The sequence below is a fragment of the Pinus tabuliformis genome, chromosome 6, assembly GCF_031772625.1.
Source record: "Pinus tabuliformis cultivar Carrire ecotype Pingquan chromosome 6, CPIR1, whole genome shotgun sequence".
In the NCBI taxonomy this organism is placed as follows: domain Eukaryota; kingdom Viridiplantae; phylum Streptophyta; class Pinopsida; order Pinales; family Pinaceae; genus Pinus; species Pinus tabuliformis.
The window spans coordinates 448145766-448165232 of NC_142292.1; the positions used below are offsets into that span (position 1 = coordinate 448145766).

At 37.9% G+C, this 19467-nt stretch overlaps 1 protein-coding gene across 3 annotated transcripts; it reads left to right on the plus strand.

The window, feature by feature from the left end:
- Positions 1 to 423: 423 nt before the first annotated feature.
- LOC149259237 (pentatricopeptide repeat-containing protein At2g13600-like) lies at positions 424 to 3720 on the plus strand. 3 transcript variants are annotated; one of them, XM_089417817.1, is made up of 2 exons: positions 957 to 1094; positions 1204 to 3720. In XM_089417817.1, the coding sequence occupies exon 2, from the start codon at positions 1233 to 1235 to the stop codon at positions 3045 to 3047; it is 1815 nt and encodes a 604-aa protein (XP_089273943.1). In that variant the 5' UTR covers positions 957 to 1094; positions 1204 to 1232; the 3' UTR covers positions 3048 to 3720. The 3 variants fall into 3 exon arrangements, with proteins under 3 accessions (XP_089273932.1, XP_089273943.1, XP_089273953.1); XM_089417827.1 differs by lacking the exon at positions 957 to 1094 and having other exon boundaries at positions 1209 to 1336; positions 1432 to 3720; XM_089417806.1 differs by having other exon boundaries at positions 424 to 3720.
- The last annotated feature ends 15747 nt before the right edge of the window (positions 3721 to 19467 follow it).

Here is a 19467-nt window from a genome sequence, read left to right on the forward strand (position 1 = left end):
ATAGAACGAGAGAAACTTACATTTTGTTGAATCTCTTTTAATATATTTATTATGCTTTAAGGCACCCCGAAACTCCTTGTGAATTAACAAAAACAAAGACCCATTGCTTAGCTTAAACTATGGTAAAACTCTTGACGAATGAACCACATTAATTGGTTTGAAACATATCAACAATTTAAAAGATATTGATTTGAAACATGTCAACAATTTAAAAAGTTTACATAATAGTCGGGAAAACAAATCCCTAAATAACTTTAGTCACAAAAACTTCCATTCAAATAAATATATATATACACACACAAATTTCGATTCAAATATATAAATCTTCTAAATAAAATATATATATATATATATTTCCAAATCACAATAAATCTACCTCATAATACATCAAAATTGATTTTACGAGATACTTACCTCTTTCACTTGGGAGCATTTATGTAAGTCGCCCCACTGTAGTATGTATATACTATTTAGTATTTTTCCATTATGCAAATGAAGATTGCCTGAAAAATCTTTGAAGACGAATTTAGAAAAACCTCTGATTTAAAACCCTGTATTAAACTCACAAACCAATCGAGCTGCCAAGGGGTTTGCAAGATTCTCAATCCATGTTTGGAGTTAGTGAAGTGATAGGCCCTACACTGTTGAAGCAGCGCCAGATGATATTCTTCTTTCGGCATAACCTATGTTGGGATGAGCTTCAAAACCAGCTGTATCGCTTTTTCCTCCAGACTGAAAGATGCATTAGCAATAATCTCAATCTCTTGGGGAGGATCGATAGGGCTTTAATCAAATATGGGATCTCAACCTTCGCAATCTCTGCATGTTTTAAAAGGTTTACATTGATTTCTCATAGTGTAAACCAATGGAGTTTATTGAGCATTACTCACTGATCACCAAACTTCATGAATTGGCGGATTAGGCGTTCAGTATGTGAAAACTACCGCCTTTACGTTGCGACGTTTTTCCTTCACTGCCACACAGTACCTACGCAGGCTATTGTAAACACACCCACTTTCGATCATGTACCAACACCCTGTAAACTGGCCCGACTGAATAAGGCGATGCACGTTCTCTATGCTACGGATTGCGATGTAGATTCTTGTACATATGTTTCTCTGTTGCAGGCATGTGTTCAGAAAAAAGCTTTAGCAGAGGGTAAATTAGTTCATTCTCACATCACTGAAAATGGATTTATGGCAGATACACTTTTACACAACACACTTCTCAACATGTATGTCAAGTGCGGAAGTTTAGCAGACGCTCGCAAAGTGTTTGAGCAAACGCCTCAACCAAACGTCTGTTCATGGACTGTGATGATTGCAGCTTATGCAAGGTATGGCCCTGCCGAGGAGGCATTGGCTCTCTTTTATCATATGCAACGATATGGTTTTCAACCCAATCACTTTACCTTCTCCGGTGTTATTTCAGCTTGTGCCCACTTGACATCTCTGGAACATGGTGTGGGAATTCATCAACAAATAATAATAAATGGATTCCAGTCTCATATCTCTGTGGCGAATGCTCTTGTTGACATGTATGCAAAATGTGGGAATATAGAGATTGCACGCGATGTGTTTGATAAAATACCCAAACCGGATGTGGTATCCTGGACAATTTTAATAGCAGGATATTCCCATTTAGGGCATGTTGATGATGCCCTGAAACTTTTTAAGAAAATGCCTCACCGAGACGTAGTGTCATGGAATGCTATGATTGCTGGATTTGCACAGAATGGGCTTATGGATGATGCAGTAAAATTGTTCCACGAAATGCCTCAGCGAGATGTAGTCTCATGGAATGCACTAATTGCAGGATATGCACAAAATGGACTTTTCGATGAAGCCCTTAAACTCTTTATGGAGATGCCTCAACATAATGAAGTTTCGTGGAATACAATGATTGCAGGATTTGCACAGAATGGGTTTCTTGACAAGGCCATGAATCTCTTTAAGGAAATGCCTCAACGAAGTGTGGTATCATGGAATGCAATTATTGGAGGACTTGTGCATCATGGAAATATTGATGAGGCTATTAAACTATTTGAGGAAATGCCTCAGCGAACCATACTATCTTGGAATACCATGATTGCAGGATATGCACATAATGGACTTGTTGAGGAGGCCCTAAAGCTCTTTGAGAAAATGCCTCAACAAGACGTGGTCTCCTGGACAGCTGTGATTGCAGGTTTTGCACAAAATGGTCGTGGTGAGGAATCGCTGAAGCTTTTTCAACAAATGCAAGTAGTTGGAGTAAAGCCAGATTCAAAGACCTTCACTAGCATTCTCCCAGCATGCGCAGATGTGGCAGCTCTAGAACAGGGCAAGGAGGTCCATGAAAATATTATTAGAAGTGGATTTCAAACCAATATCCTTGTGGTGAATGCCCTGATAGATATGTATGCAAAATGTGGGAATATACAAAGGGCACACGCGTTATTTAACAAAATGCATCAACAAGATATTGTCTCCTGGACAACAATGATTGCAGGATATGCCATGCATGGATTTGCCAACGAGGCGCTGACGCTTTTTGAACAAATGAAACATACTAGCGTGGTACCAGACCATGTCACCTTACTTTGTGTTTTGGCTGCCTGCAGCCATGCGGGTTTAGTGAACGAGGGCTGTCATTACTTCCATTGCATGAATGAATACTATATCACACCTACAATGGACCACTACAACTGCATGGTTGATCTTCTTGGCCGTGCTGGGCATCTGGATGAAGCAAAAGACTTCATCAAAAAAATGCCAATAGCACCTGATGCTACAATCTGGAATTCTTTGCTTAGTGCCTGTAGAACATATAACAACGTAGAGTTAGGAGAATATGTGGCGAAACATGTTTTTGAGTTGGATCCTAAAGATGCTACCCCTTATGTGCTTCTATCAAACATATATGCAGCAGCTGGCAGGTGGGCTGACATTGAAAAGGTAAGGAAATTGATGAATTACAGAGATTTAAAAAAGACACCTGGGTGCAGTTGGATTGAAATCAATAATAAGGTACATGCTTTCCTCATAGAGGACAGGTCAAGCCCGTAGAAAATGTATACAAATATTGAATAGATTTTCTTCATAGACACAAGTGACAGGGCGTGCGTTTCCAATATGAGTTCTGTGCCGAACGATGTGTGTTAGAAGAAAGGAAAAAGTCTTTGTCACCGTGGTAAGAAGTTGACAATGTTATTAGGACTGTTAACAACCTTGAATTATTAAGAAATCGAGAGTGTGCTTACCATCAGTTTACACCCAATTTCATCTCCAAGATGTTGCAGTAATAGATTGTTTTGAGTTCTTATGTGATAAATGATGATAATAAGTCAAGCAGATAGAAATATTGCCTTTGCATCATGACTAATTTGGCGTGTCATCAACCTGGCATTGATGGCAAAGAACTAATTCTTCTTTCAGGTTCCAGTAAAGTACAACGTTTGAAGAACTAGAGTATTTGGGGATTTGGTTACAGGCATTGTCTAGATAACATTATGAGGTGAATGATATATGCCATTCAGAGGGTTGGTGAGTTGCATATTTGATCGTTTTGTGAAATTTAAACAAATTTCGTTAATTTTTTAAGCAAGGAGCTTGACATCTTTTCCATTATATGTCGGTCTCCTTGCTTCGACTGATTATACGAACTGGATAATCTATGTTATTGTGCACTCTGGATTGTGCACTACATAGTATACTTTGTTGCTAGATATATTTTGGTTCTTGTCATATGGCCGAAATCATGCTTGGTTTCGAAAAAGTTGATTTTTATCTAAACTAATATTTTTAGGGATACAAGTACAAGCAAAAATGGATAAAACGAAATAAATTTTACATATAAATATTACAGTGTAGTTAATTTGAAAATGCATCTTGCAACCAAGTTTTACTTATCCTATCTTTTGTCTTCCATCTGCAAAGTTTTGTTTATCCTAGCTTCTGTCTACCATCTGTCTTTTAGAGTCATTTCATCCCCTTTGTCTGTCTAAATTTTCTTCAGTCATTACGTTATTGACAAAACAGGCTTTATAGACTATGAATAAACCATTCACCAAATTGTGGGTTGGGTTATAAACTGACATCTTAAATATAATACGACATAAGAGATTGGAGGAAATTATCCAGCCTACTTGGATGCATGTGGCTAGGCACTCTCTTCAACGAGGTGGGGGATTTGGCTTGCTGTTGGATGGTGTATCCAGTGCAAGTTAGCTAACCTGCTCTGGAGAATTTAAGGTACCCTATCTTTGTTTAGGAACAGGGAACAGGTGGGGATATTACCCATTGTGATGGTGCATCCAATGTAAGTTAGTCAATTTGTTCAGAATTCTATTTCTTTCTTTCTTCTTTTTTAAAGAAAAATTGTGTTAAAAATGGATGCTCTTATAAGAAATTGATCTTTGAACTTTTGCGCAATGTTGTAGTAATCGTTATCGGGGTATTATTGGCGAGGGGAAAAAATCGGGAAAACTTGGGAAAAATCGGTAAAAATTGGGAAAAAATCGTAACATAAAAAAGTATTCATTTTTTTTCAATTTTTTTTAATATCTAAAGCATCTACAACATAAAATAAATACATTGACACATAAATATGATAAAAGAACTAATATATAAGATGTGTAATATCATTTCTAGTGCTACATCACACATAACAATGAATCATGTCCTGAATTGTAAGTCCTGACTCCCGAGTCTTAACTCAGTGTCAAAATATCAACAAAAAATATAATAATGTATCTCATATCATGAGTCATAATGTCATATACAATGAAATGAACCAAATAACTAAAGTCTAACACCATTGATTTTCTCTAACCCTCTAGATGTAGATGTCGGTGGAGTTGGCAGTGGACTCTGCTATGCTCTAGAAGATGAAGAACTAGGAGCTACAGGAGGTAGACCACGTCCTCTACTAGTGACAGGGGTAGCCTGGGTAGGTTGTGTCACCTCCTCCTCTTCATCAAAAAATCAGAAGAAAAAAAATAAAAATATATATATATATTATTTTCCAAAAGATTTTTTCCCAAAAAATCGTGATTTTTACGAGAAAATCGCAATTTTTTCAAGTTATCGCGATTTTTCCCCGATTTTTTCAAAAAAAAAAATAGCATAAAAATCGGGCGATAATATCGCCAAACTTTAAAAACCGCGATAATATCGCGATTTTCGCAACATTGCATTTGCGGATATTGTACTAAAACAATTTGTTACCGGTATAACAGATTTTATAATATTCTAAAAATCTTAGATTATGCATATTTTTTTTTTGAAGTTCAGACTAATTATTTACTAGCTTTGATTGAATTTAGGAAATAATTAAAATAAAAAATAAAAAGGGCAGCACATAAACACATTATTGACAAAAAAAAAATAAAAAAATTCTAGTTTCCATATTTTTCTAAGAATGATTTGCTCAAATTTTATAGTGGCTACATAAAATCATTGGACATTTGAATTTAAAAAAATATATATTGTTAAATATTTTATGGTATGCATATTACATACTAGTAAAGATTCACCAAGGTTTCTACACTTTAAGAAAAATTACCATCCTTAAATTTTTCCCTACATGGAAACCCAATACAAGAGGAAACATGGCTAGATGGTGATGTCTATCCTCTTCTCTTTTAGCTTCAATTGTAAAATTACAGATACAGAGGAGTGGGCGCTCCTATGGAGTTACCTTTGACATTATGGCTCAAACAATTTCTACAAAATCCCCACCCCTCCTTATGCTTTGAAAATACCATTATGAGATGTTTTTTGCGTAGCTGTGGGACAAGTATAATGCAAAAAATGGAATCCCTTCTCCTAGTGGCTTGGTATTTAACATAGTCTAATAGTCCTCTAGTGTTAAGGTTTTGACTTCTTCAAACCTCAATGTGATAAGGTTTTGGACCTTCTAGAATCTTCTGGAAAGTCTTGATATGACTAGCTCCACGTGTGAGTAAGAGGGATTAACATGATATCTGCATGTACCATGGTGGTCAACAAGGTAGGTTAACTTGCAAAAGGCATGACTTTTATGTTTAAGCTCTAATTGAGATTAATTTTGCACCATTGGAAAGTTATCAGAGTGTAGAATAGTGTCATGGAGTTGCAAACTATGCTTGGAAACTTTTGATCCCAAAAAATGTCATTTGATGCTTGAAAATGGTTTTGGAAGGTTTTGGACCCCAATATTCAGAATTGACATCTACCACTAAATTGGGTTATACAAGCCAATTCCTCCAATTTTCCACTCGAAAAATATTGAGATTGATGACAAATAGTATGGTGATCAAATCTAGATCACACCTCTCCATTTAGGGAGGCTTTTGGTTATCAAAAGCTTTATTGGATGAGGTGATAAAATGTTTCTTGTACCGCCTCCCTAGATTACCATTTTGTTTTTCCTAGTTGTCCTTTCAACCCAATCTACCAAAGGTCATATTTCCCTTGTCTTGTAGTTCTAGATGTGACTTCTACAAAACTATGATCTCTAGCTAACTCTCCTAAACATATGGTGCTAAGTTCTCTATGGTAGGTAGGCCCCGCTTCTCCTCCTGATCCAAGATGGAAGGCTCATAAAGTTTCAAATTCTCAACATCATTATTAAGTAACTGCACGTGTATGAGGGTACACTGCAGTAGACTAGGCCCATTAGAGAATTTTTGAGGTTTAAAATGAGCCTCCTAAGGAATATTATAAAATAATAGTGGAAATAATAAAATAAAAATAGATTACATCATGTCCACGGGGTCTTGGATAGTCGGTGATTGGATGTCCGTTAAGGAACTCCTTGATGTGAAGTCACCGGTTCAATTCCCCGCCTCAATCGGGGTGATATATTGGACATGATGAAGATGTCGTATTGCCAAGCTTACAAAAAAAAGATTAAATTACATCATCAAATTTTAGAGGGGAAAAAAAATTCATTTTTTAACTTGTATTTTCAACTTATCTCCCTATGGTTTTACTCAATTTCCGAGCAAGATTACTCATTAGATGCAAAATTTAATTCCTCATCCAAGAAGTACCCATGTTGCATACTTTTGATGGACCTCGCTACACGAAAAATGAGAAATACATGAAAAAACGTGATTGCAATCACGTTTTTTCATGTATTTCTCATTTTTCGTGTAGAAAGGTCCATGTAAAATGTGTAACATGGGCACTCCTTGGATGATAAATTAAATTTGCATCCAATGAGTGTTGTCACTCGAAATTTGAGTAAAACCATAGGGAGATAAATTGAAAATACGAGTTGAAAAAATTGTTTTTTATTTTTTAATCTTTTTACCTTTTTACTCAAAAAAATGGTGAATCATCACTCATGGTTGACATCATCATCTTAAATCCTATCGGTTCTTATAAAGTTGATTTTGGTTGTACATTTTTGTTTTAAGGCCCATTTTTTACCTCAAAATTTCTCTAATGTTTTAAGCCTTATCTCCCACCTAGTCTAATACCTAAAAAGGTTCATACTATAAAGCTTTGATCTTCTCACCAAGACCTTATAGTCTTCTCTTGTTCGAATGATTTCTTTGTTCTATGTTATTCATGTTAAGCCTTGTACCTTTCTCGTGACTTTTTCAACATCTCTTATACTTGTAAATGGATTTGCCTAATCTTTTCATTAAACTTCTCTACCTTCAATCCTTATCTTGAAATTTCTTCTCTATCCTCCTTGTTGTCCACATACAACATCCAAAGGAGAAGGTAGTAAATACCCAAAGTAAGTTTCAAAGGGGGACTTACTAGTAGAAGTGTGGATTGCTTGTTATAGGAGTATTAAATATAAATCATATTTTCATCCTAGGTCTTTGGATGATTATGATTGTAACTCCTCAAAAACTGCACCAAAATCATATTGACTATTTATGTCTACCCATCTATCTATGGATGGAATTCCATAAACCTTTTCAACTTAGTGTCCATCTTTTTTCAAAGTGTAGTCCAAAAGGCACTAAGAAATATAGTATCTCTATTCGACATGGTCTCCTTGGTATCCCAAAGTGCACTCAAACCTATTCAAGGAATATGTTTGTTGCTTCTTGTCCTTTGATTATATTTTTACAAGTCATAAAAATGCACATTTTACTGAATTTGTGAACTACCACAAATAAATAATCATATACATTCCCTATTGTTGATAAAACACCCACAGACTCCATGGAAATGCTTTCCTAAGGTCGCATGGGTACTTGTAAAGAATGGTATATACCTTGTTTCATATTACTTGGCTTGATGGTACAACAAAGTGTACATAGTTTAATATATCATACTACATTTTCATGCATTTTGGGCTAGCACACATACCTTTGTAAGCAACAATTATTATCCCAACACCAAAATGTCATGCAACCTTGGAGGTGTGAGTCTCTTCGATAAGTTGCAATCTTTCACCTTTAGGGACATAGAGATTGTCCACCTCATAGGGGAACCCATTTTGGAGATGATAGTGATCTAGATCTTTGAACTTCAAGGATGCATACAAAATTGCATATAAAAGAGCATGTAACCAAGTAACTTAAACACATGAAAAAGAAGCACAAATCATAAAGCTACCATGAGATCAAAGGCACACAAACGATTTGATTACGGAGTTCACCCAATGTGGGCTACCTCTCCAGACCCTAGGAGGTATTCTTTCATTAAATGGTAGCAAAAATGAATTACAACCAACCTTACATAAATGACCCTTATACCCCCAATTTCGGTCATGGAAGAAAAATTCAAAGCTTAGATGCAAAAAGGGACATCACCATTGGATTCGTGGCGCGAAATGATGTAAAAATGACTTAAATTTACCCCGTTTTGACACTGGCACTTATGGACCCCAAAGGAATCTTCTAAGCATAAAAAAAGATACCATGTTCTGCCCATGGTTCCGCACTGGACCTCCGCCCCGCTCTCCCGCTGTTCGAATGGTGATTGATTAAGGTTTAAATAATAAACTCCGACAAACCTACCAACATTGGGTCGTTGGCCAGTTGGTGGCGATGGCAAATAACATGGGGGTGGACCAGGGTCGAAACCCACCACATCCCAAAGTTGGAGTAGAATTAAGCTTAATGGTTGGCAGAGTTAATTTTTGGGTGGTTGTTGTGATGGGATTGTCGCGTCGAGCAGACCGGCCACCTAGCCGACCCAGGTTCAAACCTTGCCTGTCCCGCTTTGGGTATTGGCCAACGATCATATCACAACCGTGGATATATATATATATATATATATATATATATATATATATATATATATATATATATATATATTATTCAGTGGTTGAGCAGGTCCACCGGGGTGACCCGTCCACCACAATTTTTTAATACATATGCCGTTATATAATGTCGTTGGGGTGGTGGCCCACCACCCCAAATTTAATATTTTTTATAACATAATAGTTAAAATTTCACTGTCAGTGTTTAAGGGTTGTTAGGCAAATTAAAGAGGCGAAAAATTCACCCTTTCCAACCGTCATTTTCTGTGCGTCATCCCTTCGCCAAATTGTTGCCTCGTTAGTAACTGCCACTTGGCATAGTTTGACCAGCGATAACTTGAGCATACGAACTCAGATTTGAGTGTCGTTCGCACCATTGGAATCAAGATGAAGAACACTACGATCTGGTCCTAGTTTCATGCAAGTCTGATGACTTTTATTTTTGAGCTATTTCAAGGACACTTCTATTTCTGGAGCCACCTAGATCATTCCTCCCCACTAATGAGATTTTGGGCCGCCAAAAACTTTATCAGTCAATTGGAAAGTGAGGGTATTTCTCCCTCACTTTCTCCTTTTCAATCCATCGTGCCTTACTTGGATGCATTACTTTGAAACCAATACGAAGGTACTCCACGTCTCCCCATCGTGAAGCCCTGATCTTCCTATCAAGAATGATGTCCTCGAGTATTTTGTCCAAGTATTTGGGTGAAAAATTGTTCATTGTAGGAACCTGTCCAACTTCTTCGGTGTCCATGATCAAAGCAGGCTCATAAAGCTTTAAATTTTCAACGTTCACCACTAAGTACATATGCATGTATGGTGGCAAATCGAGACAGAAAGCATTGTCTCCAATCTTCTCTAATATGGTGAATGGGCCATATCGGATTGGTCTCAACTTCTTTCCTTCCCCTTTCATTCTGTATTTGCTAATGTGGAGCCACACTTTGTCTCCAACCTGGAATTGGTGATCGACTCGTTGTTTGTCATGTCGAGCTTTGCATTGAGCTTGACTTTTCTCCAATTTCTCCTGCACTACCTGGTGAATCATCTGAATTCATTGAATGAACTTCTGTGCTTTGTCCCTATCATCTTGCCCACTAGAATCTTCATCTCTCCCAAAGACCATGTCTAAGGGATCATTTGGCAAATATCCAAAGCATGTCTCAAACGGTGAGCTCTGAGTGGATGAAAGCACTGTCCGATTGTATGCATGTTGTAAATAAGGAAACTGTTCATCCCACAACTTGGGATGCTTGCCACAATAGCCTTGGAGTAAGTGTATCATTATGCGGTTGACAATCTTTGTTTGTCCATCGTTCTGTAGATGAAATTTCGTGATCCTCTTCAACTTGGTGTCCATCATTCTCCATAAACTCGTCCAAAACTCTCCAAGAAAGCGAGAGTCTCGATTAGACACAATGGATGTGGGCAACCCAAAGTGGACCCATACAAATTGGAAGAAGAGATGAGCAGTCTGCTTTGCAGTGACTTTCTTTTTACAAGGCATTAATACACACATTTTGCTAAATTGATCCACAACAACATACAAATAGTCATGACCTCTCCTAGACAAAGGCAAACCACCTACAAAATCCATTGACACACTTTCCCATGGACGACTTAGAACAGGGAGTGGTGTGTAGAGCCCCAATTTTATATTAGTGGGCTTGCTAACTAAACACAACACACATCCCTTTACATATCGAGTCATAATAATTTTCATGTGAGGCCAATAACACAATCTCTGCAAATGACACAAAGTTTTCCCTACACCAAAATGACCTGACACAAGAGAGGTATGTGCCTCTTTGATTACATGTATTATTTCATTGGTGGGGATACAAAGTTTTCCAAGGTGGTATAACAAATTTCCCTGCAAATGGTAACTATCCATCTACGATCCATGAGTCAACTTTGCATAAATCTCCTTAAAATCATCATCATCAACACACTGTTCAACATAAATTTCAAAAGACAAAGAAGCATTTTCCAAAACTATAGATGCAGAAATAGGAGGGCGAGAAAGCATATTTTCCACTTTATTGTTGGTGCCCTTCTTGTATTTTATTACCAAGCGAAACTGTTGGAGGAATCCCATCCATCTGAAGTGACGTGCTTGTTGAAGCTTGGTCTGTGACTGGAGGTACTACAAGAGCTGGTGATATGTGTGAATGATGGTCTCCTTGCTAATCAAATAATGCTTCCACTTCTTCACGCTTTGAACCAAGGCATACAACTCCTTGTCATATGTGGGATAGTTCACAACAACTTGGGAGAATGTATCCGAATGGTAACATACAAGTTTCCTTTGTTGCATCAACACTTCTCCCATGGCATATCCACTGGCATCGGTCTCGACCTTGAAAGGATGTTGGAGGCCAGGTAAGGCCAAAACTGGTGCGGTACTGATCTTCTCTTCTAGTGTATTAAAGGTTTTTTGTTGCTTTCCTCCCCACTGAAATGTTTTCTTCACACTTGTCAATGCATGTAAGGGGGATGAAATGACAAAGAAGTTGGCAATGAACCTTCTCCAGTATTGTACTGCACCCAAAAAATTACGAACCTCTGTAACATTGGTGGGTTTAGGCCACTTTACAATCATGTCAATTTTAGAAGGATCTATTTTTAATTGTCCACCTCCAACAATGTGATCAAAGTAAACCAAAGAGGTCTTACCAAATTCACACTTAGACATTTTGACATACAATTTTTATTTTTGAAAAACATCAAGCACCTTTTTAACATGTATCACATGATTTTCCCATGTCCTATTGAAAACAAGAATGTCATCAAGATACACAAGTACACAATCATCAAGAAAATGTTTGAAAATATCATTCATTACCCTCACAATTGTGGCCGAAGAATTGCATAGTCTGAATGGAATCACTAACCATTCAAACAACCCCTGTTTCGTCTTGAATGCAGTCTTCCATACATCCTGTTCTGCAATCCTGACCTGATGATAGCCATTGCGCAAGTCCAGTTTTGTGAAATAGACAACATTTTTCAATTGATCTAATAAATCATCAATGCGAGGGAGAGGGTACCAATTCTTCACTGTTATTTTGTTGAGTGCTCTGTAGTCCACGCACATCCTCCATGTGCTATCTTTCTTTGGTGCCAACACAATAGGTGAACCGAATGGAGAATAACTTGGTCTTATGACCCCTTGGTTCAACAATTCCTACACTTGTTTCTTTATTTCCTCCATCTCAATGGCTAACAACATGTACATACTAATGTTGGGTAAATTAGCATCATGTTGCAAATGGATCTCATGCTTTGGAGGCAACCCACTTGGTTCCTGAAAAAGGCCATTATAGTTAGAAACAATTTCATATAATTCCTTTTTATGAGTGGGATCAAAACCTTGGAAAGCTTCAGAAGTCTCAGCATCTTTTGCTCTCACAACCATGAGCATGCACCCTTTGTTGGAATTGACCAATCTCTTCATCTGACCTACACTTACAAGACTGACGCTGATTTTGGTGCGATGAGCTCTAACGATGTATTCTACCTCATCTTTCGTGATATGATACTTGTTTTCATGGCAAAAGAAAAATTCTTTCCTATCATACAAATATGGACTCCCTAATACAATACCACATATATCCAAGGGTACAACATCAAGATCAACCTCATCTACAAGTTTTGATGCAATGACAAATCTAGCTCTACACTTCTTGGTTACATGTAATTTGGCTTTATCACACACCCAACCAAGAGGGTAGGGTTTCAGATGAGGCTTGGTCTATAATCCTAACTTCTTAACCAAGGATTTTGAAATCAAATTTTCTTGTGAGCCCAGATCAAACAAGGTTTCCACTTTAGTATGTTTCATTATAAATCGAGTGTGGAAAAATTCAATCCTGTTTCGTTCACTAACAAGAGACTCATTTGAAGAACTTGTACCAATTCAGAATTTTCATTAACATGAAGAGAAAGATTACCTTGTGTGCCCATTGTTGTGATCAATGTCTTGTCACTGGAATTGAATCAAAGGTCCCGCTGCATAGTTTCCACTGTCTTTTGCTTGTTCTTCCCACCAACTCTCTTTGGTTTCAACTCCGAATGCAACTTCCAACATTGTTCATCATCATGGCCTTCCTTCTTGCCATGTGTGCAAGATTTATTTTCTTCTTCCTCCTTCTTGGTTGTAGCTGCCTTCTTGTCCTTTCCCTTGCCTTTTCCCTTGAACTTGCCATTATGAGGTTTGAAATATGATTTCTTTGGTTGCTCTTCTTTATCATTTTTTCCCCTACTTTCAAGGTGAATGACCTTCACACTGGCCACATCAATATTAGTAGGCTCAAATAATAACAAAGAATGTCTGATGTAACTATGTAAAGCACCAATATAATTTGTTACAGTTTTTGGTGAATCAAGTGAAATGCCCAAGTTTAAAGCCTGCTTTTTAAACTCTTATGTGAAGCTTTGTACATTTTGACCCTTTCCTTGTCTTAAATATTGCCATTCCATTAAAACCTTTTGTTGATAACCCATTAGATAAAATTGATCTTTTAATGCAGAAACAAAATTGGACCAAGAAGAAAGGAGATTACCCAAGTTTTTGTTGCCTTTCTGCAACTTGCTCTCCCACCAGACAAGAGCGGTGCCACTCAATCGAAGAGATGCTAATTGGATCTTGGCCTCATCTTCCTTGATCTGCTGAATCTGACAATAAACCTCGATCTGTCTAATCCAATTGTTTAGTTTCTCTGCATTACATTCTCCATTATATGTGGACAAATTAAACTTTACATCTAGCTTTAAAAATGGCTTCTTAGATGTATTCCTATGACGCATGTTAGAATGATGAGAAGAAGAAGAAGAAGCACTGTCACTAGAGGATGGAGAGGGAGGTTCATGAGGCTCTCCTCTTCCACCTTCATGATTTACCGATGCATGGTCATCTGGTTCTTTCTTCTTAGGCTTGATTGTCTTCTCATATTATGCAAACAACTTGTCAACTTTCTCTGCCATGGTGAAGAAGATCTTGCGATAATTTCGCTTTTCTTCCGCTCCTACATCCTCATCTTCCATGTTCCATCTTCGTGAGGCACACCCCACTTCGAGATTAAATGATTTGAGTTTTCTTTCTTCTCTTTGGAGCTTGTTCCTGGTTAGCATTCACTCATGCAATTTGCATCAAGAAGACCTACTCTGATACCAAATTTGATCTAGATCTTTTAACTTCAAGGATGCATACAAAATTGCATATAAAAGAGCATGTAACCAGGTAACTTAAACACATGAAAAAGAAGCGGAAATCATAAAATAACCATGAGATAAAAGACACACAAATGAGTTGATTACAGAGTTCACCCAATGTGGGCTACGTCTCTAGGCCCTACTCAAAGTGGGGAGACATTCTTTCATTAAATGTCAATAAAAATGAATTAAAATCAACTTTACATAAATGACCCTTATACCTCCAATCTCAGTCATGGATGAAAAATTCATAGCTCAGATGCTAAAATAGACATCACCATTGGATTCGTAGTGCAAAATCATGTAAAAATGACTAAATTTATCTTGTTATGACACTGGAACTTATGGACCCCAAAGGAATCTTCTTAGCATAAAAAAAAATACCCTGTTCAGGGTTCCGTCCCCTGGACCGCTCCTAGTTCCGTATGGACCTCTGCTCCACTCTCCGGCTATTCGAATGGCGATTGATTAAGGTTTAAATAAAAAACTTCGGGTAACCTACCAATGTTGGGTTGTTGGCCCATGGTGGCGGTGGAAAATAACATGGGTTAGACTGGGTTCGAAACCCGCCACACCCCAAAGTTGGAGCGGAATTAAGTTTTATGGTTAGCAAAGTTAATTTTTGGGCGGTTGTTGTGATGGGATTGCCATGTCGGGCAGGCCGGCCACCTGGCTGGTGCGGGTTCAAACCCTAACGGTCTCGCTTTGAGTATTGGCCAACCATATCACAACCATGCCTTTATATATATATTGTTCGGTGGTCGGGTAGGTCCGCCGGGGGTGGCCCATCCACCATAATATTTTAATACATATGCCATTATATAATGTTGTTGGGGGGTAGTAGCTCGCCACGCCAAATTTAATCATTTTTTAATATTTTTTTATAACATAATAGTTAAATTTTCGTTGTTGGTTTTTAAGGGTTATTAGGAAAATTAAAGAGGCAACAAATTCTCCCTTTCCTACTTCCGTTTTATGTGGGTCATCCCTTCACCAAATTGTTACCTCATTAGTGACTATGACTTGGCCTAGTTTGACAAGAACTTTGACCAGCTATAACTTGATCATACCAACTCGGATTTGAGTGGCGTTCACGCCGTTGGAATCAGGACGATGAACACCACGATCTAGTCTTGGTTTCACTTCAATATGATGACTTTTATTTTTTTAGTTATCTCAAGGCCACTTTTATTTTTGAAGCCACCTGGATATTCCATGTATGCCACTTTATATGCATCATGGGTAAAATTCTCCATGTGCATAAAAGTTCTCAAAGATGAAATCTTGGCAGTGGTTGACCTTGATAGCATGCATGCCAACTTGTTAGTGTTGCAATTCTTACACTTGATGACTAGATGAAACTACTATAAAAACCCCATCCACTTGTAATGTTTAATTTGTTGAATATTACTCTAGGCCGACAAATACTGTAGAGGTGGGTGCTCTGTGTGGATGTTGGTTTCCTTAGCCATCAAGTAGTACTTCCACTTCTTAACAACTTCTACCAAGACAAAGAGTTATTTATCATAATTAGAGTAGTTCAAGACTCTCTCATGGAACATTTTCGAATGATAGAAAATCAATGTACCTCTTTGTATCGAGATTGGTTCCATAACGTACCCTCTCGCATCTATCTTCAATTTGAAAGGCTTTTGTAAGTTTGGAAAAATGTGAGAATTGGTGTTTTATTGATCATATGTTTTAGCACTTCGGAGTCCTTCTGCTAGTTCTTCCCCATTGGAAACTCTTATTTTTTATTGTTATGGTGTGGAGTCATGGTGCAACTACCACTAAAAAATATGTTATTAACTTCCATAGATATTATGTTGCTCCAATAAAGCTCCTAACTTTAGTAACACTTGCAGGAGTTGACCATTTTATGATGACCTCCATCTTTGTAGGATATATCTTAAGTACCCCCCTAACCATTCACATACCCCAAATAACCAATGTTTGCCAAGCAAACTCACATTTCCTATAGATCTACCAGTAGTTGGGGATTTTTTAGAGTTTCTAACACCTAAATGAAATTTGAGATGTGCTCCTTCCAGGTAGATCTATAAACCAATATATAATCCAAACATACTATAACAAATAAATTTAAATATGTAATACATCATTCATTAGTCTCATAAATGTAGTTGGTGCATTATCTAAATCAAATGACAACCAATTATTCATACAAACCTTACCTTGCCCTGAAGGTGGTCTTCTAGGTGTTTTCTTCTTTTACATGTACTTATTGGTATCTTGATTTAAGATCTCACTTGGTGAAGTACTTGACATGTGGAAATTGGTCCACCAAATGATCAATCCAGGGAAGAGGGTACCTATTCTTGATTGTAATCTTATTCAACACTCTCAGTAGTCGATACATATCTGCCATGCCCCATCCTTAGACATGATAATGATAAGTGACCAATAAGACAAGTTTCTTCGACAAATCACTCCTTACTACAATAGCTATTGCAATTGCTTCTTCACTTCATCTGCTTCTAGAGTAGACTACCTTTACAACCCAATATTTAGTAATTGGGAGCCAGAAAACAACTATATCTCATGTTCCACTTTCCTCTTAGGTGGTAACGCCTCAGAATCTTGGAGCACCCCTCTGTATGCCTATTGTAATTCCTTCAAATACTACTTTTTCTCTTTAGTACATTTCTTCAAATATTCCTTTTCCCTTATTGGTTCATCACTTGGTTGATTCTCTCTTAAGAAAAGTAACACATATTTTCTATTGAAACTAATGAGCTTCATAGCTTGATTAGAACTAACTAGTGAGATATTTGGTTTACCTTTGTGTATGTTGATGATGTAGGATTTCCCATCTTTGATCAAGGATATTGGTTTTCTCTTACATCCCTCATAGACATGTAGGGTCTTCCAAAGACTACACCATCCATGTCAAGGAGTATTATGTCTAACTCAACTTGATCAATAAACTATGCACTGACAAAAAATTTGATCTTACATCTTTTCATGACCTTGATTTTTGCATCATTGTTCACCCACCCCAATGGGTATGGGCTTGGATGATCATGAACTTCCAACCCAAGCTTGCTAACCAGGTTAGTTGGTATGAGATTAGCGTGCGAACAAGAAACAAATAGGCCATCTACCTTGATCTTCTTGATCTAAATCTTGTTATGGAAGAGTTTTTTTCATCTCCTTCACTTCCTTATGACAACGACTACTCGAATTCATCTCCTTTTGCATTGAAGTGAAATAAATTTTCTCATCCATATATGATATTTTTGTCTACTTGATTACTTGAATTTGTGTGCAGAAGGTTCTGTTATCACTCCAAGAAAATCTCCTAGGTTGTATCTCGGAGATGCTCAGGAACATTACAAACTCAACAAAAAATGTTGGAAGATGGTGGATGATTGAAAGAAATGTTGCATATTCAAGCCAGATAACCACTTCTACTATGCTTAACCCCAGACATGGGTGAACACCCCTAGACTACAAGGCTTTAGACCACTAATTACTCACAATTTGAGGATTAAGTGGACATGGAGAATACTGACCACACCAGCAGATGCACAAGACCATGTGATGGCCGGCTGCAACCAGTAAAGAGGCCTGCAAATCTATTTCCTAATGCACAGACAGGATGACAGCTCTCTGGCACTAAAACAATAGAAACCTGCATACACATTCAACAATACTAACTAGATTCTAACACAGAGGTGGGATGACAGCCCCTCTAATGCTAAACATCAAAGCAGATTAAAAATGCATAACAGGCACAGCCTGGACAAAGAAGAAGAAGTGGAAAGTGAGCAATTAACAACAAAAGAAGCTTGTATTAGCTGAAAATGAAGACCAGACGCTGCAGGTATCACAGTAGTTACAGTCTCCAGAAGTTGAACCTTACATCAAAATAACATTCATCAACCTAATTACATTCTGTCTCTGAGTATATATAGAGTTTGTTTACAAAAATGTTCTATTGTTCTATGCGTGGAGGGGTCATAATTGACCACCAACCACTTTAACTCTTTGATGGAGTCTCTGCTACAATCTGCTTGCTTTAATTGATGAATTTGACGTTCTCTGGCGCTCTGCTGTACTTTTCGAGCAGGTGGAGTGGAACTCCATAACTGATAAATGCACTGATCTGCTCGAGGTTGGTCCTTTCCTTCTCGGCCATGCTTTCTTGTTAAATGCAGTTGTTGAGGATTTGTTATGCCAAGAGTTGAAAAAATGGCCACCTTCTTCCTTCGGAAGCACAAAACCGGCTATGGAAACGTGCAATATGGCAGAGGCATGAGTATGATAGGAACAATTATCGGTCATTGGATCGCACAGATGAACGGCGGAGATTGACTTGGAGGGAGATATCAGGAGGAAACGGGAGTGAACAAATGTGAGTCGTCAAATCGTGGGTAGACAGATCCGATGGCGGAGTAGCGATCACAATATCTCATCGGTGGAAGACAAAGGGTGGAGCCATAACACACATGGGTGCGATTTGCGATAGTGATCAGATCGCATCGCAATATCGCAGCAGTGGAAGACAAGGGGAAAAATGGAGGTAGCAGGGTGAAAGGGAGTAAGCGAGGTGAAGGAGCAGGAGGAGGATAACCGGTGCAAACCTCTTCTGAGCAGGAAACCAAGGACCGAGCTTACTTCCGTTCTTTGAAAATCAGCAACATGTAGCAGAGCTAACACTGGCTCCTTCTGGGGATGAGATCCTTCCTGTGAGGTCTCAAGAACTGCAGACCACTGCCTTCATACAAAATCAGCTTAAAAACCATTGCCTAGTATCCATTGGGCATGGAGTCAACTAAGCATACAATAGAAACCTGTAAAAGAACTTGATTACAATCATTAAAGCCTGAGAACTTAAACTTCAAAAATTGCCCATTTGCTGGGCCATCAAAATTGTTGCCTGTCATCTGGTTCATCATATATCAGCAAGACAGGATTTATTTGATCCTCTACCTCAAAGAGTTTAGGAGGTTTAACCTTGATACGCAGATAGGGATCAAATTTCATTTCCCTTCTGTGTATTTTCCTCCTTGGATGTTCTTTAGAGGAGCTTCTGTA

Coding starts and splice junctions, on each gene's coding strand:
- LOC149259237 (XM_089417806.1), top strand. CDS start 906: ATGAATTGGCGGATTAGGCGTTCAGTATGTGAAAACTACCGCCTTTAC.